The 26652-nt window shown below is 44.9% G+C and overlaps 2 protein-coding genes across 5 annotated transcripts; one reads left to right on the top strand and one right to left on the bottom strand.

Annotated features, from left to right (window-relative positions):
* Nucleotides 1–69: 69 nt before the first annotated feature.
* Nucleotides 70–26289, bottom strand: Opa1 (Opa1 mitochondrial dynamin like GTPase). 4 transcript variants are annotated; one of them, XM_028181237.2, is made up of 22 exons: nt 25979–26289; nt 25228–25447; nt 16546–16681; nt 15696–15809; nt 15136–15222; nt 13953–14104; nt 12967–13148; nt 12230–12340; nt 11381–11510; nt 9654–9752; nt 9187–9318; nt 8960–9105; nt 8081–8242; nt 6098–6291; nt 5586–5663; nt 3130–3483; nt 1748–1862; nt 1575–1673; nt 1372–1453; nt 686–820; nt 478–547; nt 70–406 (listed from the first exon to the last, which is right to left on the bottom strand). In XM_028181237.2, exons 1-22 carry the CDS (start codon nt 26005–26007, stop codon nt 342–344), a joined length of 2892 nt encoding a protein of 963 aa, XP_028037038.2. In that variant the 5' UTR covers nt 26008–26289; the 3' UTR covers nt 70–341. The 4 variants fall into 4 exon arrangements, with proteins under 4 accessions (XP_028037038.2, XP_028037032.2, XP_089594216.1 ...); XM_028181231.2 differs by having other exon boundaries at nt 15136–15234; XM_089738090.1 differs by lacking the exon at nt 5586–5663.
* Nucleotides 19669–20560, top strand: LOC149499918 (uncharacterized). Its single transcript, XM_089738091.1, has one exon. It carries the CDS (start codon nt 19754–19756, stop codon nt 20555–20557), a length of 804 nt encoding a protein of 267 aa, XP_089594217.1. The 5' UTR covers nt 19669–19753; the 3' UTR covers nt 20558–20560.
* Nucleotides 26290–26652: the final 363 nt, after the last annotated feature.

Below are 26652 nucleotides of genomic sequence, written 5' to 3' on the forward strand. Positions count from 1 at the left end.
GTATCTAATTAAAAATATAGAGAAGAGTATGGAGGGTAGGCGTTACTCTGCGGTAAATTATACGAGGGACACGATGTTGCCAGTATTTAGAACATTCAACGAAATGGTAGAATTGCAAAATGTTACCAAGTATCAAACCTAGAGTGTACATTTATTTGAAGGTTGGAATTAACCCGAGTGCCCAGTGACAACTGCAGACAAGGGCATGGAGGGGGTGTTGTCGGGAATTCCACTTCGAAGAATTATAAATATAGTTTTTTTTCTGTTCATTAACATTTAGTACATAACATGACCGTAAAGATATCCTTTTTACACAATAAACTAGAATACACAACATAAAACTACTTTTCTTTGTTAAGTGCTTCGATAAATTCCTCTAATTTCTCTTGTACTTTCCGCACTCGTTCTGTGAACAAAGTGATCAGTTAGAGCACAGCGGCAGGAGCGGACAGTCGGTTCAGTTCCGGTTGTACTCACTTAGTTCCTCTGCGAGCTCCACCCGCCTGCCGGACAGCAGCTGCTTCTTGAGGTCCGCGTCGGCCGCCATCTGGGGACAAAGGGATCAGTTGCAGCGGCGGGGGACCGACCGGGCCCGACAGGTGTCAGCACAACGTGCGGGGAGACAGTAGACAACCGAACTCCAGCGCACTAGTGCGTGTGTGTGTGTGTGCGTGCGCGTGCGTACCTCGTCGAGCACCTCCCGCAGCTCCCGGTCGAGCCTGGCGGCCTCCCGGTTCCCGATCTGCTGTCGCAGAGCGTTGGCCGTGGTCTCCAGGGTCTGCTGGATGCGCCAGAACAGCACCACCTCGCAACACTCCTTCTGCAACATTACTCATTTATACCTCATAGTGTGCTCACCGCGGCCGCTGGTTCGTCAGCGAGTAGTCCAGACCGACACCCCGGGGACCCCGGGGGGTTACAAGTCGATGCTAACATTTTGTACACTTTTTAATTTGTTACAATAAAACGGACAATAAATTGTTTATTTCTAATAAATGCTTATGACTGATTCGGTGGTTAGTTAGCGTCTCCTAGTACATACAGGGCGGGGGTTGGGGGTTCGATACCAATATCGGGGCAAAAATCTGCGTGTTGAACAGGTTGTTTGTTTGCTCTTTGTTGGGTGATTAATATTTATATATGTATATGTTTAATCGTATATATATATGTACATCTGTCTGTACGACGGGAACGGGAGGGGGAGAGGGGTCCACCTGCGTATTGTCTCTTGTTATTATTGTTAATTAGAATTAACTGACAATCAATGTCCACTTCTTTTTAAGCATTTGTTACCAACGACAGTATGCGTTGTTTATAAGTTCCGGGCGCCTGCACGCGTCCCTCAGCCTAGCGCAGTGGAGGTGGACTCACCCCGGCGCCGTTCTGTTGGCTGTACAAGTAGAAGCTCTTCCTGCAGTCCCGGGCGCGGGTCAACGCCTGCTCCAAGAACTTCCTGCAACGTGCCACATTGCGTACATAATTTCAGTATTGATTGTGTAGGGCGAAGAGTCCCTGGACAGCGCCGAAGAAGCATTTCACAGTTATAATAAACTAAACGAGCGGGCGGCACTCACCTCAGGTACAGCGGCTTCCACGTCTCCCTGATGTAGTCGTTGTCCACCTCCACGCCCTGCCGGCGCAGGTTGTCCCGCACGGCCACCACCTCGTCGTACCTGCGGGCCACACGCGCGGTCAGCAGGGTGCACTGGGGCCGAGGGGCAGGGTCGGGGGGGTGGGGGGTGCTCACGTGAGCTGCGGGCGCGCGGTGCCCAGCTGCTCCAGCTCGGCGGCCAGCAGGGCGCGGCGCCGCTGCTCCTCCGTGGGGCTGCTCCAAGACAGCCAGCGCTCCCGCCACCCCGGACCTGTGGACGCGGGAGCACCGGTGAGCATTGTCGACTCGCTGTAACCTTACATTTTTTTATGATGGGTGGACCAGCTCACAGCCCGCCTGGTGTTCAGTGGTTACTAGAGCCCATAGACATCTACAACGTAGATGCGCTGCGCCACCCACCTTGAGATATAAATTTTAAGGACTCAGTATAGTTACAACGGCTGCCCCACCCTTTAAACCGAAATGCATTATTGCTTCACGGCAGAAATAGGCAGGGTGGTGGTACCTACCCGCGCGGACTCACAACACGTCCTACCACCAGTAAACAGATATTACACAAATGTGAATGTCTACAACATGATGTTTTTTGCATATCTCTATGAAATCGAAGTCTCAACGGTAGTGTGTAGTGGCTGATCCACTTTCAAAGTAGAGCGAAGAGGACCACGACAGGCCGGTGGTACCCCGCGCGCTAGGGTACACACGCTACTGATGAATGCGGCCCCTACCCCGCGCATCCCTCAGCCACCTCACGTCACTCAGGAGAGGGGATGAGGGTGCGCTGTTGTGGGCCCCACAGCCAACAACGTCATTTATAACATAGAGCTGGTATATGAGTGATCAAGGTGACGAAGTACCAGGTACAGCGCGTGTCCACGGTTTAAGCGTAGTCATAAGAGACATTAGTAGACACTTAATTGAAGTTACACTTCTTTAGGCGCGTTATGAAAAATTGATGAGAGTGAAATTTTACGATGCGCGTGCACCGTGACACAAAATTAACAGAAATTAAGTTTTGTTTTCATTATACAAGTGCGAATTTTATATGTGCGTCTGAATTATAATCAGAAGTGATTTAAATTGAATATTTAAATCAATACTAGTTAATATTAGAAAATATTTGTGAAAAAACTGTGCTCATCAACCTTCCTAAGTGCTCCAATACAATTGAGGTTAACTATGTAGGTATGTATGTATTATTTAGTAATATAAATGAAAAAATTATTAAATAATGTAATTCATACTAAATATTATTAAATTATTAACATTAAATATTTATTGTTAATTATTTAATATTTAAAAAAAAGAAATAAATTTAATAAAAATAAAGTATAACTTCTTACGCGCGTACATAAGTACACGCACCCTTTTTTTTATACAAAATATAGAACAATTTTAAAACAATATTTAAATATTATCTAATATTTACAGCAGTTAGTTTTTATTATTTCTTAATATTTTTTTTCAACTATCTAAAAAAAGTGTTTCTTGGTGGTAGAGCGAGTGTGGCTACGCACCGGTGAGGTCCCGCAGGCGGTCCCGCGCGGCCCCCAGGCGGTCCCCCAGCGCGGCCTCCAGCAGCGCCACGGCGCGGTCCCAGTGCGCGCGCGCGCTCACGCAGCGGTCCTGCAGCGCGTTCAGCTGCAGCACGCGCAGCACGTCCTGCGCGCGCTCCTCCCAGTCGTGCCGCAGCAGCGCCTCGCGCACGGCGTGCTCGCGCAGCCCGCGGAACAGCGGCTCGGGCTCCGCGGGCTCCGTGAGGCGCGAGAACTCGGCGCGCAGGGCCTCCCGCCCGGCCTGCACCGACGTGCCGGGCAGCTCGCGCTCCGCCCACTCGCGCAGCTTTATGTCCACTAGCGTGTTAAACTTGTCTGCAACGAGTTCGCTGTTAGATAACTTTTGAAAACCTTTTTCTCATTTTATGTAAACTATAATATAGTTATTATTAAAGTGAAACTTTTATTACATCGTCTCAAACTTTTTGGTCTGTGTGTTGCATGTCGCGTGACGGTTGGCCGCGGAGTAGCGATAAAGTGAAAGGCGCTCGTCAGAGCAGCCAAGACCAATATGGCGGCGCCTATAGTTCGCAGCAGCTGACCGTGTAGTGTATAGACTATTGCTCATTAGTGCCAGTGCTCCACGCTATTTTGTTTGTTTTTGTCAGTATTTAATGTAAATGTTGTAGTCGTCGTGGCCTAACGGATAAGTCGTCCGGTGCATTCGTGTTGAGCGATGCACCGGTGTTCGAATCCCGCAGGCGGGTACCAATTTTTCAAATGAAATACGTACTCAACAAATGTTCACGATTGACTTCCACGGTGAAGGAATAACATCGTGTAATAAAAATGAAACCCGCAAAATTATAATTTGCGTAATTACTGGTGGTAGGACCTCTTGTGAGTCCGCGCGGGTGGGTACCACCACCCTGCCTATTTCTGCCGTGAAGCAGTAATGCGTTTCGGTTTGAAGGGTGGGGCAGCCGTCGTTACTATACTTGAGACCTTAGAACTTGTATCTCAAGGTGGGTGGCGCATTTACGTTGTGGATGTCTATGGGCTCCAGTAACCACTTAACATCAGGTGGGCTGTGAGCTCGTCCACCCATCTAAGCAATAAAAAAAAAAAAAAAGTTGTTTGTCAGAGTTAAACGTCTATAATGTGAAAAAAAGTTTCACTTTTCCCGTGATTTCATATAACCACAAAATCCTTTATTTACCTTTTTTTTTTTTTAATAAAACCAATACTTTTCCAGGAAATAAACTACATTCTATTTACATATCCAAATGTAAATAATAATAATCATTGTATAATAATCAATCACAGAGTACGGAACTACACTACACAGGGTGCGCCACAAAAGGTACATCGAGCCGAAATCTGTACACAGTGTTCTGTTAGAACAATTTATTCGACGACAACTGTTCCCAAGTAAACAGTTTTAAAATAAATAGTACTTAAAGATAACGAATGAATTAATCTTCTGCCAACACTTGAATTATGTTTTAAGCAAGGTACCCTAATATAATGGTGAAAAATAAAGTTGGGTACACAAAGGGATGTGAGTTTGTGATAAAAAAAAATATTGCTAAAGTGAGTGGACGAGCTCATGGCTTGAAACTGACTGAAACGCGAGTGTACGACCTGCCTAATGGAGTTCGGAGAAATACAAAAGGTGCACGTGACGTCACACACACGCATACAAGTCGCAGGCCTCTGAGGGGTTCGTGATTGTGTGGGCACATCATACAGCTTCTATTCACTTTGCAATAAAGGTGAAGGTTAGTTTAATAGCATTTGCATAAGGTTGAATTTTGCAATTTTTAAGCTTTGTGCAGTTACTATTATTATGTTGGCATTTTTTGATGTGAAACATCTATAACCGCACGTAAAACCGATTTCTGGCGTGGCGACGCATGCCGTGGCGACGCGTCACCACGCGCAATCGACTGCGATTCTCTCCCACTCGAACCGGCGTTAAGCCATCTCTCTCGCTACACTGAGCTCGGATACCTATAGTGTATACTCCGTAGTGTATACAGTGTTGTTTACTACAGTACACATAACCTGTGTTTTATTTGAAAACAAATTATTTTTTCGTGTATTTTATCATTATGACATATTTAGTTCCTATCACAATCTGTTCTTTTCTGCATATTACTTTTACAAAATAATGTCGACGTTTCATATAAACCAGGCGTCCCGTGACGGCTCACATTTTTTTTGTATTCAGTTTAAAATGAGTGAAACGATATTATTATTGTCTATCTCTTTTTGACGCATTTAATTGAATGAACGTCCTACCGGTCTTTTTGTTGTATAGTTTCTTGGTAGTCAGTGAGTTGTGTCAATAAATAAATTCGTTTTTGTATGAAACTACATTTTTTTTTTTAATGTGGTTTAAATGGCTGATACTATAGATAAGCTATGACTTGATACACCCATTCTACGCTGTCTGTACTGGGAGGGACGCTTACTGAAGTCGATCCCGGGGGGGCCGGGGGGCCCGGGGGGCGCGGGCTCGGCCTTCAAGTGTATCTGACGGAGCGACGGCTCTGAGAATTGTTTATTTATTTTACTTTCAACTATTTTGATAAAACCATTCTATTTTATTCAGCTTGGTGTTGGATGTGCTTTATCAACTTAAAAGACAAACTGCGGCTCATGACGTCACCTGTGAATACACGGACGGTTTCACTGCCCACAATGAACCCAAATTACAATATAATAAATCGATTATTGATGAGGTAGCTGGGCTAGTAATTGCTACACTTTCTTTTTCCAAAAAGATGCCTTACAAAATCATTAAAATTTTGAACATTTCCCTATCTTGTCATTATTGACCGAATTGTTTTTTATTTGTCTTTTCGTTTTATGGCAATAGTTTTAACTTTATGCCAGTTTGAAGTAAAATCGAAGTTGTTAATAATAGCATGGATTGTCCAGAGGCGTGTCCCGTCGGGGAGGAGGGGGGTTGGGGGGGGCGCACCTTGGTCGCCGTGCGCGGCGGCGGCGGCGGGCAGGTAGATGCGGTCCATGACGGTGGGCGCGGCGTGGTCCCACAGCGCGTCCCGCAGCGCGTGCTCCCAGCGCTGGGCGGGCACGGCCGACAGCTCGGCGGCCTGGTCCAGCAGCTCGGCGCGCGCGCGCTCGAACAGCTCGTCGCGGTCCAGCTCGCGCTGCCTGTCACCATCAACCCTATACTGCTGGTAGGACTTCTTGTAAGTCCGCACGGGTAGGTACCACCGCCCCGCCTATTTCGGCCGTGAAGCAGTGACGCGTTTCGGTTTGAAGGGCAGCCGTTGTAACTACATTGAAACCTTAGAACTTATATCTCAAGGTGGGAGGCGCATTTACACTGTAAATGTCTATGGTCTCCAGTAACCACTTGGCACCAGGTGGGCTGTGAGCTCGTCCGCCCATCTAAGCAATAAAAAAAAACCCTTACACTCTAAGCCAGTGATGGGCAAAGTACGGCTCACCGAGACTCCATCCGTCCTAAATATTCTAGTCAGTATAAAATCTAACGTTTATGATTGAAAATCTTCGAATTTTTAACGAAAGCTCCGATTCTTCCGGGGTGGTCTGAGCTTTCATTATCTCATAATTAACTTGACATCATTATAATAATCTCGGCAGTCTGTCACAGGTATTAGTTTATTTATTAGAAAACTAGCGGCCCGCTCCGGCTACGCTCGGGTCTTTAACAAAAATTTCAACGATATTTGCGGCATAACTATAATAGTTAGACATATGCTGTCGCGACACTTTTTGTAAATAATAATGTGTTCTACAAAGTCGTAGTACATTATTTTATTCTATCATCAATAGTTTTCGCAGGGCACGCGATGTAAAGAATATTTTACGTAAATTTTTTACACCTTTGGTAACATTACTGGAGCTTTAGTAAGGATCCCTAATTTTTTTCAAAAAAGATTATAGCCTATGTCACTCGGGAATAGTGTAACTTAAAAACGGTGAAGGCATTTTTCAAATCGGTTCAGTAGTTTCGGAGCCTATTCAATACAAACAAACAAACAAATCTTTCCTCTTTATAATATTAGATAGAATAGAAGTATAGAAAAAACCACTCTTTTCACCTATGTATCACACGCCTCACGTCTCACACGCCTGACAAGGCGTAACAGTAAAAGGTATTTTGTTTATTAAAAAGCTTTCATACAAAATGCATTTTTTCTATAATTTTGGCCCTACTCTAGAATTTCTTAAGCTTTGTGGTCCGCCATTAAAAATGTTTACCCACCACTGGTCTAATCTCTAGGACTTCCCTACTGCCTCGAAAATGCTATATAACTAAATAATTATTTTTTGAGGATCCTCTGTCAGAAGTACAGTCAATACAGTCTTTACCATAAGGGCACACGGGGCCCGTGCCCAGGGCCCCCATTCTCAGGGGGCCCCGAAGGACCGACAATTTGATTACCAATTGTAGTCGAGAGCGGTCATTTTCGCAGCTTAAGAGAATAAAAAATGAATTGCGAACAACAATGTTACAATAACGACTGAGTAATTTGTCAATTATGGGCATAGAAAGTGATATCTTTAAAAAAATTTACTTTAAAGATATAATGGAATATTATGCTCAACAGAAATTCCGAAAGAAACCATTGTCGTAATCGTAACCAAAAAACCAGCAGCATTCTAATATAATTAATATTATTATATCATACTGTATTTGATTACCTATAATAAATGGTCATACTAAGTAAAAAAATCTTTTTTTACTTTCCAAAAGGGCCTCAAATTCTTGTGGGCCCAAGAGCCCCAGCCTGGTTTAAGACGTCCCTGAGTACAGTACGATCAGCTAGGGTGTTGTTAGCATATTCACAAGCACATCACGCGCATCTAGAAGCGACTGACCACGCTCAAAACCGCCAGACAAGAAACACCCCACTAGTGACGTCACACGATACTATGGTAGTATACAACAAGTCAGGATCGCATCGAGTACCTCGGGAACGTGTTCTTCCATTCGGTCTCCAGGTTGAACCTCATGGCTTTGAAGGCGTCGGCTTGCTGCTCGACGGTCGCGCGCACCATCCTCCAGAAGCACTCGGCGACGGCCAGCGACAGGTTCCTGGTGGTCACCTGCGACGGGGTCACCAGACCATTCCTGGGGACGACATCATCAACTCAGTCGTGGCCGCTGTATTGCGACTTTAGAAGTGGAACAGTCGCTACACGATACAATCCAAGGTTAAGTGCCATTCATGTTGGAATGTCCATGGGCTCCGATAATCACTCGACATCAGACGGGACGTGAGCTCGTTCACTAAACTATGTAATAAAAAAAAAAGTAAAGTTATTGCATAGCATTTTTTATCAAGTTATGCAAATTATAATTAGACAATGATAACTTAATATTAAAACAATAATAAAATAAGACGACGCTACATTTATAAACATTAAAAAAAAAACACATTAACTGTCCCCTTTACACTCGTAAGCTAGACCGCGCGAGAAAGAGATGGGTAGACTTTTCTTGATGCGCATGCAGTGTGACGTCACGCCGCGCGCTTATTCACAAACACTACACAAGCACAACGTGTGAATGTGTTGAACGCGTGCTACATGGTAGGCGGAGTGGGGGTGTTAGGTTTATTTTCGTTACGGAATTTCTTGATTCGGTCAAAACCCGCGATAAAAGCTATACAATAGCTTAAAAACAACGCATTTGAAATTTTAAGTTTTATCTCCCGGTTGGTGGGGGTGGTATTCACGTGGAAATATCCCTGGGCTCCAATTATCGACCAACTAATGAGCACATTTGCCTGCTTACCCAAAAATACTTATAGCTCTAGTCATATTATTTGATTTGATATAAAGTTACTTGAATAGTTTCGAGGAGCTGAAGAATCTCTCCTCGTACTCCCTGATGCCCTGGATGGAGTCGTCCCGGCGCGAGCGGCCCGTCACCACGGCGTAGTAGCCCAGCGCCTTCATCGGGAACAGCTTGCCCTCCAGGATGCGGCGGATCTGAAACGTAGCCCCCGTCAGGGTCAGTGACCTCGCGGCCCCCCCGCCCCCCGCCCCCTCCCGGTCGGTTGGGAATCTCACCCGGTTCGGATTGGCGAGGTTCTCTTCGGCCAGATCCACCTTGGTGAGCACGAAGATCGTTCTTTTCCCCTGTGGGTCACAGGAGGACACCAGGTCGGTCACGTTGCTGCGCTCCGCGTCCACTGACCCGTCCTGGAAATGAAAATAAATAATTTACTGAATCTTTTTTTTTATTGCTTTGACGGGTGGACGAGCTCACAGCCCACCTGGTGTTAAGTAGTTACTGGAGCCCATAGAAATCTACAACGTAAATGCGCCACCCACCTTGAGATATAAGTTCTAAGGTCTCAAGTATAGTTACAACGGCTGCCCCATCTTTCAAACCGAAACGCATTACTGCTTCACGGCAGAAATAGGCAGGGCAGTGGTAACTACGCGCGGACTCACAAGAGTTCCTATCACCAGTAAAAAGTTGGTTCTGAGATCGTGCGGCGGCTGACTCCCAGGGTGCTGGTAGCGGCGCCTACCTGAATGCACAGGATGATGGCGTTGGGGTTGTCCATGTACTGTCTGGTCATCTGCTTGATAGCCTCGCGAGTGTCCGCCGCCATGTCCACGGTTTGAGTCTGAAATAACAACGATGATATATTAATCAAAATCTTCATCATCATCATCATTATCCTGCCCTTCTCTCAGTCACCTGGGGCGGCACAATATGTTTTCTCCTTCCATACTCTTCTATCATATACCATTTCTTCACTCACTCCCCTCTTACCCATATCGTCTTTCACGCAATCCATCCATTTCTTCTTAGGTCTACCTCTTCCTCTATATCTTTCCACATTCATAGTTAACACTCTTACCAAACTCATTTTCATTTCGTCTCATTCAGCTTCTCTGTCACAGGTGCCACTTTCAGACTTCCTCTAACATATTCATTCCGTATTCTATTCATTCTCGTTACTCCACACATCCATCGCAGCATTTGCATCTCTGCTGCATGCAATCGCCTTTCATCCGCCACTTTTCTTGTCCAACAAGCTGATCCATACAAGACGGCAGGCCTTATTCAGGTCTTATATATCTTCCCTTTTAGGGGAAGAGGAATGTGTGAGTCACATGTGGTGCCCGTGACCTGCCGCCATTTCATCCATCCTGCGTCAATTCTGTGCCTCACAGTACGATCCAGTTCACCGTCGCTTTGGATAACGGACCCTAAGTATCGGAAGTCTTGACATACTGGCAAAGGTGCTCCGTCGAGAGCAATGAGAACAGATGTTCGGTTTTCGATCTGCTGATTTTTAGGCCAACACTCTCCAACTTGCATCGCCATTTCTCCAGTATATTTTGAACTTCGAGCCGTTTTCTCCGACGAGCACTGTCATCGGCAAACAGCATACACCAAGGGGGCTCTTCCGGGATCTCCGATGTCAAGGCATCCATCACCAGCAGGAAGAGATGGGTACTTAGCGCAGACCCTTGATGTAAGCCCACTGCCCCATTGAAGTCGTCGGAATTCCCGGCGGCGGTTCGTACATACGTCCTGGCTCGACTGTACATGGCACAGATTAACCTCACATACTTACCAGGTATACCTTTCTCATTCAATGCCCACCACAAAACTGCTCTAGGTACTCGGTCGTACGCTTTGTCCAGATCAACGAACACCATATGCAGGTTCCTGTGCACGTCGCGATGTTTTTCGCACACTTGGCGGAGTCAAATATGGCGTCCGTTGTCCCGCGACCAGGCTTGAAACCGAACTGGTTTTGGTGATCTCACTTTCATCTCGCAATCGCTTTTTTATCACTTTCTCCTAAACTTTCGTACTATGTGACATAAGCTTTATTCCCCGATAGCTGCCACAGTCTTGCACATCCCCTTTATTTTTGTACATCGGCACCAGTGTACTGGTGCACCATTCCGTAGGGATCACTTCTTCTTGCAGCAGCTTATTGGAGAATAAAGTCAGCCACTTCTATCCGTCTTCTCCCAATATCTTCCATACTTCCACTGGTATACTGTCTGGTCCTTCCGATTTTCCGCTTTTATTCTTCCGGTAATTTTCGCTTTCCGGTAATTAATTATTTGAAAAAGTTTTTCAATCAATGTCAATGCTCACCGCAAACCTAGCATCGTTCTATGCATTATTCAATTCTACATACTGATTGCATCCTGCTTCAGTATGCTTGCCCCCCTCCGGACCCACCGGCAGCACGCGAGCTACAAAGCGAGGAGGTGGCAGTACAGTTACCGAGATGACTCCGGGCAGGTCCACCAGCACCATCCGGTGCAGGCCGGGCCCCTTCACCGACATCGAGATGACGTCCGACGACACCGTGCGGCCGCCGCGCACGCTGTTGCGCATGCGCAGCTCCACCTCCCTAAGGAATACGACGCACCTTCATTCAAATACCCTCAGACACAGCCCACTGAGTTTCTCGCCGGATCTTCTCAGTGGGTCGCGTTTCCGATCCGGTGGTAGATTCTGCGAAGCACAACTTTTGCTAGGGTTCGTGTTAGCAACGTCGTCAGGTTTGAGCCCCGTGAGCTCACCTACTAAAGTTAGGGTTACGCTGAAATAGCCTCTCATAGCTCTCAGCTTAGGTAGGAAAAAAAAAACATTCAAATATTACTCATTTATTAATTTCAAATTTTTTTTTATTGCTTAGGCGGGTGGACGAGCTCACAGCCCACCCGGTGTTAAGTGGTTACTGGAGCCCATAGACATCTACGACTTAAATGCGCCACCCACCTTGAGATAAGTTCTAAGGTCTCAGTATAGTTTCAACGGCTGCCCCATCCTTCAAACCGAAACGCCAGTAATGCGTTCACGGCAGAAATAGGCGAGGCGGTGGTATCTACCCGTGCAGACTCACAAGAGGTCCTACCACCATTAAAAAAACCAGTTTTATTGCCCTTGTAGGCAGACGAGCATACGGCCCACCTGATGGTGAGTGGTTACCGTCGCCCATGGACTTCACCAATGCCAAGGGCAGAGCCGCTGCCTACTGCTAAAATTTAACTTTTTTACTAATTAAGTTTGATTTGATTTGATGTTCAATTAATTGTTTAAAACACATATTGTGACGAGTACACTCACTTCCTTAAGTCAGCTAAATCTGATTCCTTATTGAGATCAAACTCTCTGGAGGAATCCCTGAACTGCGCCACGTGGTAGGGGCCCTCGGACAACGTCACCTTCACCGGGGCTCTGAAAATACACAACCCAGCCTTCTATTATACTTCACACACTTTGGAGTAAAGGAGTGTATGCAAACCAAATATATATTTTTAATAAATCACTCACAACCATCTGGTCGTATATTAGGATTCCATCTTATGGGTACCAGAGACTAACACACATATTTATATACATAGGTAAATATAGATATAGATATGTACTAAGGTTTAATTATAAGAATTCTAATATGATTATCTTTACTATGAAAGCAATAGGATTTATAGGGACGGATTGTGACAGTATATGAGAAAACAGAAACTGAGAACCTTGGCTAAATGAAGCTACCATTCTTCTGTCTTTAGGAAATAAAAGTATTTTCAATACACAAGAGTATAAAAGTATATAAATTGGCATGATGGCATCGAGCTCGTCCACTCATCTAAAATAATAATAATTAGGGCATTAACCCCTTAGATCAGCTGATTTGTTAAAATATATTGGCATGAGGGCATAGATCCCTTACATCAGCTGATTTGTTAAAACATATTGGAATGAGGGCATTGACCCCTTAGATCAGCTGATTTGTTAATCACGTGTAAGTGCAGAGAATTGTTACAGTCGGTACGTCGCCAGAGCAGTAGAGTGGTCCCACTGACCTGGTGCACATCTCGCCAGCGCCGCGCGGGAAGATCCTGGCCTGCGCGATCATCTCCAGCACGGAGGTCTTGCCGGCGGACTGGTCGCCCACCACCACCACCCGCGGCAGCCGGTCCGCGCCGTCCGCCTCCCAGCCCGCCAGCTCGTCCAGCACGGACGAGTACATGTCGATCAGAGACCGCTGCAATACAACAAGTTATGTGTGCATCGGTACAGTTATTTGGGCCTACTTCTCCAGCTCTAGTTACGTTAGGATAAAGATGATTATGGACAATATGGACTTAAACTTATGTTCAGATAGAGGTAGATGCAACTGGGAGTGTTTGGGCTAACATAACATTCCCCTAAATCTGAAGAATCAAGTAATGATGTTGAAAGTCAGGAAGGGATTGCACAATAAAGTTAACCATTTATGAATTACATTTGGTAGTAGGACGTCTTATTAGTCCGCACGGATAAGTACTACCGCCCTACCTATTTCTTCTGTGAAGCAATAATGCGTTTCGGTTTGAAGGGTGGGGCAGCCATTGTACTGTGAGAATTGAGACTTAGAACTCACATCTGGATTTAACAGTGGCATTTACCTTGTAAGTGTCTATGGGTTCCGGTAACCACTTAATACCAGGTGGCCGTGGGCTCCTCCACCCATCTAAGCAATAAATAAAAAAAATTGTAGGTGAAAGATCTCATAGCTCATCTTATCTTAATTGATTAGAAAGATATACCAATGCCACATGTGCATAAAATAATATCAATTACTAACTAAGTATAATAAAGAAAAAATACTTCAGAGGCAAACATTAGGTTAGTTTTCAGTTTCAATTTCATTAATTGTTATTTAATTAAGCTGAATAACGTCAAGACAGCCGGGTAAAGTAATAAAATCATGATCTCATAGGTCCTTGATAAGTGTGATATTCAAATCACTCCAGCTCTGTCAAGCTGGTACGAGAGTGTCGGATATAATGACACATCTATGACTGACCTTCATCTTCTTAGTGGAAGGTTGCCTGCCCTGTTTCAGCAGCATGTTCTGCTGCCTCAGCTCTCTGTTCTCTTGTTCTAACCGCTGCAGCTCCCTTTGGTAGCGCGCCTGTAGAGCCAATACTTCCTCTTGCAAGGCGTGGACACGTTTCTCTACAAAAACACAATGTTTTCTGAACTTACAAAGTTATTGACATAAATGAAAACCATTTTTTACTCATCATATCTGATATAAATGAAAAGTGCGTGTATTAGGTTATTTTCATTTTACAGTTACAAGTATGATGTGTCACCTACCCACAATTTAATTTATCATTAGAAGGATTACATTCAGGAACATCAGGAATTTTAAATTTAAAAAAATAGTTTAATAATTAATCAGGTTAAGATGCCAAAAAACAGAGACTACACGTGAATATTAAGTTATTTTTCTAAGTCTAGAATGGACGGTAGGCTTCTGACTTTGATCAATAACCTAAATGCTGCTACCCACCTTGAAACATGATTTCTAAGGTCTCCATTTTACAGTACAACGACAGCCCCACGTTTCAAACCGAAACGCATTACTACTTCACAGTAGAATATGCAGGGTGGTGATACCAATCCGTGCGGACCACGAGACGTTCTACCACCAGTAATTGCTTGATTACTTGATTATTTGATTTTATTTATATGCTACGCCGGTAAGAGTAACACCATCTATGACCGAATAGCCGAACGAATATCGGAAGTTCTAATAAATTCGAGAAGTACAACGCCATCTATTGTCAGATAGCAGAAACACACATCCAAGCTAATCGACTTGTCCAGAGTGTACTCGATAAATCTAGGGATGTCGTATCGACTATAAAAGCGTTGCAGAGATGGCACGCAGTTAGGCAGTAATCGAACTACTCGAAGCGAAACAGCGGGCGGATCGCCTGAAGCGAAGCGGAAGAAGTTAATTGAGATTTTAAAGTGTTCTGTGAGTGTTCTAGGTGCTAATACAGTTTTAATTTGTAGGTCGGCAGTATTTTTATTTATCCCGAACCCCAGGTTGTAACATATGCAATGTCATTTCTTCACTGTGGAAGTCATCGTGAACATCTGTTATATACCTTCAACAGTTGGTACCCGCAGAGTCGCTACGGATGCACCCGGGTGGAACTGAGTGACATAGAGATGTGAGCAAGTCGCGGACTCACCGTAGTGCGCGGCGTCGTCGGCGGAGCGCGCGGGCGGCGGCGACGCGGGCCTGCTCTGGAGGTTGTTCACTATCTTCGGAGCCGGCTCTGAACAATACACTGCATTGGATTATCTTGTGTTCATAAATCAACGTTCAATAAATAGTTTTTGAATATTTTATTATTTCAGTAGGCAACTAAATTCTATTTTAATACTTAATGTTTTTTTTTATTGCGTAGATGGGTGGGCGAGCTCACAGCCCACCTGGTGTTAAGTGGTTACCGGAATCCATAGACATCTACAACGTAAATGCGCCACTCACCTTGAGATATAAGTTCTAAGGTCTCAAGTATAGTTACAACGGCTGCCCCACCCTTCAAACCAAACGCATTACTGCTTCACGGCAGAAATAGGCAGGGCGGTCATACCTAACCGTGCAGACTCACAAGAGGTCCTACCACCAGTAATCTTCTAATGTAAATTTTAAGTATGGCAACACCTACATTGACACTCAATTTTTTAAATAAATTTTACTAACTACAAAATACATTTATTATAATTCTCAAAAGTTATGGCTCACCTAATCGTTGTTGATTGTTAACGGCAGCGGCCGCCACGGCATCTTCGTACCTCTGAGCTAACCACTCGCGCAGCTCGGTGGCCCTGGCAACACCAGCTTCACGGAGTCGAGGATCTATTTATGACGTTTTGTTACAGAAGTAGCATCTCAGACCGGAGAGGATTTAGTCTGAAGTCTGTTTATGTTTTCAAATATTTAAAGGACAATATGTAACACAAGGAAAAATAGGCAAGCAGCCAAATTTCCCAGATGTGTCAATTAAACTGCTGGAAGTCAGTTGAATACATTGTTCTGACAATGGAACATGGGGAAGCAACATGTGAGACTTGGGTTCAAGATCAGCTATCCATCTCTTGGTTTAGGGCATGGACAAAGATTCAGCTATCCATCTCTTGGTTTAGGGCATGTTAGTTTAGGGCATGGACAAAGATATTTAAGATGTAGAGGTACCAGCCCATATCAACTCAAACTATTACGTGAGGGCAAAGTCAAGAAAACTTAGTAAGATTATATAGTATAACTGTCTAGTACAGAAAATGATAAAGTTGTCTTTGTGGAGGCTAGGGTAGCAGCTATCATGTGGCCAAACTAGTCAATATCATATGAAATCCTCTGGATTACAGTCATGGCTTATCATTGGCCAGGGACTAGAGAGTAAGGTAAGACATTAAACAGAACAAGGTTGGAACATAAAATAAATTTGTAAGTTCCATCACTTAAGACACCATTTCAAGAGTAAAGACATTTTTCTGTATTTATATGAGCATAATGTGGCATTTTTGTACAATAAAGCTTCTCTACTATTAAAAGTAAAGTTCTCTACCTTTTCATTTTAGTATTGACAACTCACCAATCTGCAATTGATCACCGATTTTATCTTTTGCTGTAATCAGTGTAGTTGTAAATCTATCCCATTGTTCATTGTCGGGGAGCAGGTCATTTAACCAGCCCATATCTGGAAGACCATCCTTCCACTCGGCATATTTCTGGAACAACCAAATAGATTATCAACCAGTTTTCCTATAATTATCAGCAAGACATTTTTAATAAATGTCTATATGCTCATGAAAGTCTAAATAAAACACAAAAATTTGTTTCAATTAGCCTAGGAATATGTTATACGATGATACTGGTAGTAGCTGGTGTAGGCATTATGAGCCTGCTCGGATGAGTGGGGTGATCTTGCCTATTTTTATTGTGAATGAAACACTTGTTGTGTTTTAAACTTAGTGGTGACACTCAACTGGCAATTTATGATTGTATTGTAATTATATGTAATTCTGGATTGAGGAAGCCCATTAACCCTAGAAAGACAAAATGAGATAATTTTAATCATAAATTAGTTTTGACGTGACGGCCTCTTATAATTTAATGGAGTCGGCTGCCGCACGAAAAAACATGACTTATGAGGCGTTCCATTTAAGGCTTGAAGTGCAAGCGATAGCATGCAAAGAGCGACAAAGAGGCACAATCGGCCTGCGTGTTCGGCAGCGTTCGAAATCTGTCTCTCTCCTACTTGAGTGAGCGATGAATCCGCGTGGACAGCTGCTATACAATAATACTGTTCGAAACCAATCCGTTAGTTTTTGAATTTTTACCACGGCAACACGGGTCGCGATTTGACGGTGCCGTCGCGATTTGACATCTGTCACTTTGTCTTGCTTCTCGAACGGGACGGTACCTGTATATTGACGGTCTACGCTAAAGTTGTGTATCATCGCTAATCCTTATCCATTCCTGCCCCATACCCTTCTCCCTAAGTGATACGGCGTGAGAAGACGAAGGCATCGGTTCCGGTGAGTGATTGCATGATATTTTGTTAAAATAGTACATACGGCGCCGCGAATCGCGGCACATGTTCGACGCGCACCTCGTGCTGGTTTCCGTAGCCCTAGGCTGCCACGAGGTCGCTGGGTTCGAATCGAACAATTTTCTGGTAGCAGAGCGTGGTTAGATTTGTGAAATCTATAGTAATTACCACGAATTGTAAAATTTTTTACGTCTAACCTCACTTAATTTTGTTACTAGTCAGCAGAAGTAGTGTAGGCATAGGGTTCGGGTCTGTTTAAACTATCATTCTGCTGACCTAGGTCAGGTCGTTTAGTGTGTTTCTATCCACCTGGTTAAGAAAATTAGTGAGTAGTAATAGTTAGTAATAGTAAGACTGATTTATTAGCTTCCACTGCGCATAGCTGACTAATTGTACGTGAGTTGGACAGCTGTGCTGGCTGAGTTTATGACCTAGCAAACAGCTGCTACAGTGGTCAGCTATTTTCATACTATTACTACAGATTTATGTTAATTCTGCTCATCATAGCAGTAGATTACCACATCTATTTAAGCATAGTTGTGTGTAACAATCTGAATGTTATTACAGTTTGGGTTTATAATTTATTATTAATTTGTGTATGATTGTAGCTCACTTCCTACTTATATTTTAGTATAATTGAGCTGCAACACATTTGTAATTGAATATAACTGGAGTACTTGTTGAACTTGTAGTAGTAGATTGCTGGTTGGGCCCTGTTTGGAGACTAGCTTAGTTATAGTCCAGAGGCCAACGGTATATGAGTGTCATTTCAAAACTTATACCAGCAATTTGCTATTATATATATTTTTTGTTATTTGTTTTAATTTGTTCTAAATTTAAATTACTTGTTTGAATTTGTGGTAGTGGATTGCTGACTGTGGGCCCTGCTTGGTGACTGGCTTTGGTATAGTCCTGAGGCCATCAGTGTTTGAAAATTAATTCACAAATTTTTATCAGCAATTTGCTATCATATAATTAATTTTTAATTTTAATTTTGTTATTTGACTTACCCGTTGAACGGTGTGAATACTTTGTGATAGTAAATTGTTGATTGGGTCCTGCTTGGTGACTAGCTTCTAGTTATAGTCTAGAGGCCAGGTGTGCTTGAGTTTAGTTTGCAACTCAAAACCTGGTATCAGCAATTTTCTATCTTATAACTTTTAATTTTAAGTTTGTTCTTATTTGTTGGGGTGTCCTTGGTACAGTGGTGAGGTCTAGGTTACCTAAATACTTAGGAGTAGGAATATTTTGGTGGGCTCACTCGTACACTCCTTTAAATAATTCCTTTGTTATATTTTTTTTTATTTGAATTTTAATTTTTTTTTGAAATTTTTTTTGATTTTTTTTTTTGAATTTTTTTTTGGTCTTTTTGTAAACTGCAAGTAACATGTCGGTGTCCTACATTCGCGGGAAGGTGACTAGTGAGCTCCGATGGTTCGCATCAGCTCATGCTTTGGTTGACAGAACAGATAGGGATGCGGCATTGCTCGATAGGGCGTCTCAGGTGCACGAACGGTTGGAGGTAGTGTACGATCGGTTGTCTGACCTCGTTGCTTTGGGGTCCGAAGTGGAGAAGGAGGTGATCCATGCCATCGGTCTTGACGTGGACCAGTGTCAGGAGTACGCTGATGCCATTCTGCAACGGGTGGCCGATATTAAGAAGCAGTCGGCTTCCGGTGGTAATGGAGGTTCGGGAACTTCGTCAGGCGTCATATCACGCCTCCCCTCCATCGACCTGCCGATCTTCCACGGTGATCTGAACGAGTGGGTCGGCTTTATAAATTTGTTTGACAGCCTGGTCCATGGTCGGTCGGACTTGACTGCCTCGTATAAGATGGCTCAGCTTCGGGGTGCTCTGCGAGGTGAACCTGGTGAATTGGTGGCACACTTGCCTATCACCAACGACAATTATGCGGTCGCACGCCAGATCCTGTTTGACCGATATCAAAATCAACGACGGTTGGTGGACGCTCAGCTGGCCAGACTGTTTGCGATACCCAAACTTTCTCGGGCTTCCGATATCAGAGCCGGGGTACTGAATCCAGTTACGGTGGCCACTAAGGCCTTGGGCAATTTGGGTCTACCAGTAGACCAATGGTCATATCTGCTCTTTTATATTGTTGCAGGTAGGCTGCCGGTTGAGGTGCTCACTCGATTCGAGCAGCAGGACAACGCAGGTAGGGACGAACTGCCTACCCTGGCCAGTCTGCTGGCGTTTTTAGAAGCCGAAAGTCGCAGACACGAGATTATGCCACCGCCCTCCTCCTCTGGGTCGCGTGTGCCGGCTTCCGGCCACGCCGTTTCGGTTGCTCAGAGGGGAGGGGGAGGGGATAAGAGGGGGCCGTCTCAACGACTGACTGCGCTCATGGCAGCGGTGGGAGGCCCACGGTGTGCCTTCTGTCATGAGAGCGGGCACGACGTAGCCGCCTGTCCGAGGTTCCGGTCGACGCGCATCAGGGGTAGACGCAACATCGTTGCCCAGCGGCGATGGTGCTTTTTCTGTTTTGGGCCGCACACGGCGAGCGTCTGTCCACAGCCACAATTGTGCCCTGATTGCGACGGTCGGCACCATGCCCTCCTGTGTCTGGAGTCTGCCGCCACTCCGAGGTCATCCGGACGCAGTCATCCAGCCTCGCCGACCGGTGAGCGCACCGGTCGTAGCCCTCGCCAATTCGGCGGCGTGGACCCTCGGGAAGAGGCTTCGCAGGGAGGCGCCGGGTTAGGTACTGCGGGCGGGTGCCAGCGGATGCCCACTAGCTACGCCGGGGTGGCCACGTTGTCCCCCCGTGCGGGGCCGTGTTCGCCTGCTGGATCGAGTAGCCCTGCTCACTCGTCTCCCCTTCCCTCAGAAGTACGGTTTTCCCCTCCGCTGAGGGAGCGGCCGACGCTGGAGCGACTCCCTCCAGTGTTTGGCCCGTTTGGCCATCGTACACGGAGGTATATGAGGCGGGACGGGAAACGAGGGCCTTATGTGGGAGCGTGGGATCCGCTGGCACGCTACGACCTTCCGTCGCGCGCCGACCGGGATAGCGGGGACCCGGGCCCCCGCTAGGAAATTGCCGCTCACTGCAGTGTTGCCCCAGCCCCAGAAGCTGTTTTACTTCCTACCGCTTCTGTTCGGGTGTTGGATTCGGATGGCAACACTGTGTTTGCTCGAGCTCTGTTGGATTCCGGCGCACAGGGCAGTATTATGTCGAGCAACCTTGCAGTACGGTTGGGCAATCCTATTTACAAGTCTTCTTATTCTATTCGTGGAGTGGGCAATGTTAGAATTTCGGACGTGATCGGTCACACTTCATTTATTTTCTCATCGAATCCCAACCCTCGCTTACAGTTTAGAGTCTCAGCTTTGGTGATGCCTGAGGTGATAGGTCGTCACCCTCCGGTGAAGGTAAGCAGTTACATACGGTCATTGACTTCAGACTTACGGCTAGCGGACCCCAAGTTTGACACCCCGGGGCCAGTAGACGTACTACTTGGGGCGGATGTACTAGGGAAGCTGCTCCTGACTGGGAAGCGCGTTCTTCATGCGGAGGGTTTGGTTGCAATGGACACAAAATTAGGGCATGTATTGTTGGGTCCTGCGTTCCGGCCGGTCGCTGCGAGGAAATCGGACAATTTTCTGGTCGGGTCTACGCTTTCGGAAGTAGTCCAACGGTTTTGGGAACTAGAAGAACCTCCTACAGCTTATCGAGTTAACCCGGATGAGGAGGAATGTGAGCTGTTTTACCAGAATAATACGGGTCGTCTCTATTCGGGCCGGTTCTTGTTAAGACTTCCTTTTCGGGCGAATCGCCCACTGCTAGGCAGTTCGAGGAAGGCAGCAGAGACTAGACTTTTGTCAATGGAGAGACGCATGAGGCGCGACGCGGTGTTCCGGCAGAAATATGTAGAGTTTATGCGGGAGTATGAATCCTTAGGTCACATGTCGGTTTCCAAGGTAGATTGGAGTGCTACAGAGCACTGTTTCCTGCCTCATCATGCGGTTTTGAAAACTCCTAACGGGAAAATTAGGGTCGTGTTTGACGGTTCGGTCACGACCTCCTCCGGCGTCTCGTTAAATCAGTGTCTCCATTCGGGTCCAAAGCTGAACCGGGACATTTCAGACATACTGACGAGCTTCCGCCGGCACCAGATCGTTTTCGTGGCAGACATCCGTATGATGTTCAGGCAAACGGTGATTCATCCGGAGGATAGGCGATATCAACTCATTCTCTGGCGTGAAAGCTCAGATGAGCCCATAAAAATTTATGAACTGAACACGAACACTTACGGGTTGCGGTCGAGTCCATATTTGGCGGTTCGTTCTTTGCGGGAGCTGGCAGTGAGGGAACGGTTGCACTACCCTCGTGCTGCGGACATTTTGGAACGGGACCTATATGTCGATGACGTATGTACGGGCGCCGACAGTGTCGAAGAGGCCTTATCACGCAAGGATGAACTGATCCGCCTTTTGAGCAGGGGCGGGTACGAGTTGAGAAAATGGCTGTCTAACTGTCCTGAGTTGTTGACTGGTTTGCCAACGGAGTATCAACAGGATCCCCATCTTTTCGAGAATGTCGATAACCCTAACATGCTGTCGGTCCTAGGGATTCAATATCGTCCGATTCAAGACGAATTTACCTATCGGGTGGAGTTGGAAAATCCAAAGGTATGGTCTAAGCGAACGGTGCTTTCCACAATTGCTCGAACCTTCGATCCAAACGGTTGGATCGCTCCTGTCACTTTTCTCTTAAAGTGCTTCATGCAGCGACTGTGGTCTGCTAACCTGTCATGGGACGAGGGGATTGCTGGTGACCTATTGAAGGATTGGTTGAACTTTTTCTCGTCTCTTCCTGATATTAACCACGTGTCAATACCTCGGAAGCTGGTTCCTGCGGGCAAATACAAGGCGTCTCTCCACGGGTTTTCGGATGCCTCGGAACGCGGATTCGCAGCTGCGGTATACTTGCGAACGGTTTCTTCAACTGGAAGGGTTGATATACGGTTGGTGTTAGCTAAGAGTAAGGTCGCTCCGCTTCGGACACGCATGACGATTCCGAAGCTCGAGTTGTCTGGTGCCGCTCTACTGACTAGGTTGTTAAACCATACAGCTACTAGTTTACGGTCGGTTATTGATTTAGAAAACACTGTGTATGCTTGGACAGACAGCCAGATAGTGTTGTGCTGGTTGAAGGCTTCGGTTCATACACTTGAAGTTTTCGTGGCCAACCGTGTCTCCCAGATTCAAGGATCTGAGGTCCCTCTAACATGGAGACACGTGCCTGGTGAGCTCAATCCGGCGGACTGCGCTTCTCGGGGATGCTTAGCATCGGAAATAGTTGATCATCAGTTATGGTGGGGTCCCCAGTGGCTCACAATGAAGGCTTCTCAGTGGCCACCCTCTCGCATAGGAGTTCCTCCAGGTCTCGTGGCTGCACCGGCGCAGTTCGAGGATCGAGGAGTGATTCAGGGGTTGGATTTGGATCTGCTCATCAACCGTTATAGCTCCTTGGACAAGCTGGTTAAGGTTACCGCCTGGATTTTGAGGTTTATTCGGAATTGTCGGTTGTCGGTGTCTCAACGCAATATGACACCTGTTGTGTGTCCCATCGAGCGGAAGAAGGCGCTGCTGAAATTAATTGAAGTTGTGCAAGCCACCAGCTTTCATTCAGAATTGAAGGCGCTAAGGACTGAGCGCCCTAAGCTTCGTGGAGCTATCGCTCGTCTTAGCCCCTTTGTAGACGGCCAGGGGTTGATTCGAGTGGGAGGTAGATTAAGTAACTCAAATTTACCTTATTCGGCGCGCCATCCTCTTTTACTTCCCAAGAAGAGCCAGTTAGTTGACCTGTTGGTGATGGATCGCCACATCGCAAATTCGCATTCCGGTTGCAATGCGCTGTTGGCATCCCTCCAGAGGGAATTTTGGATTCTGTCGGGGCGTCGTACGGTTCGGAGCGTCCTGTTCCGGTGTTTACCCTGTTATCGGCTTAAGGCTTCTACGATGCAGCCTCAGATGGGAGATCTGCCCCCAGACAGAGTGAAGAAGATCAGGCCGTTTTCTGGAGTTGGTACGGACTTCGCTGGGCCCTTCATGATCAAGGCTTCACGTTTGCGGAATGTTAGGTTAATTAAGGCTTATCTGTGCGTCTTTGTCTGTCTTTCAACCAAAGCTGTACATCTTGAAGTTGTTGCCGACCTTACAACTGAAGCCTTTATTGCGAGCTTGGATAGATTTGTGTCCCGTCGAGGTTTACCCGAATTGATACGCTCCGATAACGGAACGAATTTTGTAGGTGCGGACCGTTACTTGCGGGATGTAGTAAATTTCTTGAACAATAACCAGGTGGATATTGAAACGGCCCTCTCTCGTCGCGGTATTCGGTGGACCTTCAGTCCTCCAGGATGCCCCCACTGGGGTGGAATTTTCGAGGCAGTAGTAAAATCGGCTAAGACTCACTTAATGCGCGTGATAGGGCAAACCTCGCTCACCTTTGAGGAGTTAACTACGGTATTTTGTAAAATTGAAGCGGTACTTAATTCACGGCCGTTGTGCCCGCTCAGTTCAGACCCGAATGACTTGGAGTCGTTAACTCCAGGCCATTTCTTGATAGGACAGCCACTCAATGCGTTGCCGGAGTATCCCCTCTCGGATATCAAGCCTGGACGGTTGAGGCGATACCAGATGTTGCAGCAGATGTCCCAAGATTTTTGGAAACGTTGGTCCCTTGAGTATTTACATCTGCTCCAGCAGCGCTTTAAGTGGACGGATAGAACCTGTCCCCCTCACGTCGGTGACCTTGTGTTGGTTAAGGATGCTAACCTGCCGCCACTGCGTTGGCGTAGGGGGCGCATTGTTAATCTGTTTCCCGGTAAGGATGGGACCCCTCGGTCTGCAGAGGTTCTGGTCGGGGACTCGGTTCTCAAACGAGCGGTCACAACGTTGTCCCGGCTGCCAGTTGATTAGGGACAGGTAGGGGACCTGTCCGGGCGGGTGACTGTTCGAAACCAATCCGTTAGTTTTTGAATTTTTACCACGGCAACACGGGTCGCGATTTGACGGTGCCGTCGCGATTTGACATCTGTCACTTTGTCTTGCTTCTCGAACGGGACGGTACCTGTATATTGACGGTCTACGCTAAAGTTGTGTATCATCGCTAATCCTTATCCATTCCTGCCCCATACCCTTCTCCCTAAGTGATACGGCGTGAGAAGACGAAGGCATCGGTTCCGGTGAGTGATTGCATGATATTTTGTTAAAATAGTACATACGGCGCCGCGAATCGCGGCACATGTTCGACGCGCACCTCGTGCTGGTTTCCGTAGCCCTAGGCTGCCACGAGGTCGCTGGGTTCGAATCGAACAAATACATTTACAAGTTTTCGTCAAGTATGAAGTTCAGTGAAAACTGAATGTAGTGTCAATTGTTTATAGCAACGATAATTGCGATAATTGAAAAATGAAACCATTCCATCAGTATTTTCTTATGACATTGTCATGTTCAACTATCGTCAGTAAACCGACTTTACAGACAACCGATTTTTTTGTTTAGGATTAATATTTTTAAACATATAACAAGAACAACACAGTAAGATGCAAAAATAAATTCTGATTTTAAGGATTTTTTTGATGTGTGATGATGTATGTGTATTTCCATATATTAATTTTTATTTTTGTAAAGACGAGGAACATACAATATACATAGTGCTAAACAGTTGTTCAGCCTTGTAGTAAATGTCTTACCTTATTCAACGTCATGCCTCCACCAACGGCACCACCGAGAACTAAGTAACGAATTTTCAACACTCCTCTAATAGCCCTTGCAACAAGCATACCATAGCATCTTCTCTGCACATGGCTCGTATCTATTGGTTTGTACAGTAGCATGCTACGTCCAGTCCATATTGAGAATGCTACTGCTCGTTTGTCGATGCTGACCCATGATGTGTTCTTAAATGATGATCTGGAAAGTTTTTTTTGTACAAATTTACTTATGAATTTTCAGAGGTAGTTCTGATAAGAACTTTTTTCGTTTTAGTTGTCTACTACACGAATCTATTAAATTGTGATCAATTTATTTATTTATATTATAAAGTTATTTTGGTTTATTATTTATGTAGTAGTAAGTTCTAGAGTTTCAATTAAGTTTATAATAGAATCCTAATAACTCAAACATGCTTCATATAAAATCTTACATTACAATTCTAATTTAAAAATAGGTAATAATGTATAATTCTAACTGAATTAACAACAGTGACAATCATTGGCTTTAAGCATCACCATCACACATGTCTTGAGGGATGCGAGTGTGTTGGGGGGTGGCCACAATATTAAACTCGGTTTTCCATGGTTAAACAATGAAACTAAGTACAAATTTTGATGTCTGGAAAACAGCATTGGCCTCTTGGCTGTGGCTTCCGTGAAAAATTCGGATGGTAAATATATAAAAAAATATTGAAATATTAAGAAAAAATATGTTTGTTAAGTGTCGTACCTTACACGATTATGTAGTATTCTGGACATTATTTATTTTGGTTTACTGAACAACATAGGTAACCAAAAAATGTTTTTAAAATGATAAATTATTTCATAACCTTAACCGGTTCAGAAAAGGTAATCACGTAATACACATAAGAAGTTTGTAATATGTAACAAAAATTATTAATGTATATGTATATAACACAATCAACTGTATATTTATAAAGAAGTCACGGATTTTCAATTCATATTTTGGATTTTTTGACAGATCATCTATCAAATCAACTATTTGAATTTTGAAAAGTGGAAATAAAAGACATTTCCATTACATTATCTTTGCGTTTTATTTCTGCCATGTTAAACTTTCGATGAATCATATTTTAATTACTTATGGAATTTTGTTGTATTTGTAACTATCATTGTTTTATAAAAATAACTCCAATTTTATCATAAAGTTTTGTTTTGGGGAAAATAAAATTATAAAATTAAATGTTCTTGCACTGTATGAGCATATTGTAAGAAAAAGTGTCCACACTCCCAAGCTGTCCATCGGAAATCGACTAACTAGAGTGGCGCCACCGTAGCCAGTGGTGCAATTTAAATGATAGTGCCAAGAGCTATCAAAGTAAAATACTGAATAAAAAATAAATAAAGATATCCGTTTTATTATGAAAAAACTGACAAAACAGG

The sequence above is a fragment of the Bombyx mandarina genome, chromosome 24 (genome assembly GCF_030267445.1).
Source record: "Bombyx mandarina strain Sakado chromosome 24, ASM3026744v2".
Lineage (NCBI taxonomy): Eukaryota > Metazoa > Arthropoda > Insecta > Lepidoptera > Bombycidae > Bombyx > Bombyx mandarina.

What these genes read in the sequence shown, in the direction of transcription:
- Opa1 (XM_028181231.2), bottom strand. Translation starts at nt 26,007, where the DNA reads ATGTCCAGAATACTACATAATCGTGTAAG. An exon ending in ATACTACATAATCGTGTAAG is followed by an intron (nt 25,448 to 25,978) that starts GTACGACACTTA and finishes AAAACTTTCCAG; the next exon opens with ATCATCATTTAAGAACACAT. An exon ending in GAGGCATGACGTTGAATAAG is followed by an intron (nt 16,682 to 25,227) that starts GTAAGACATTTA and finishes TGGTTGTTCCAG; the next exon opens with AAATATGCCGAGTGGAAGGA.
- LOC149499918 (XM_089738091.1), top strand. Translation starts at nt 19,754, where the DNA reads ATGCCACCGCCCTCCTCCTCTGGGTCGCGTGTGCCGGCTTCCGGCCAC.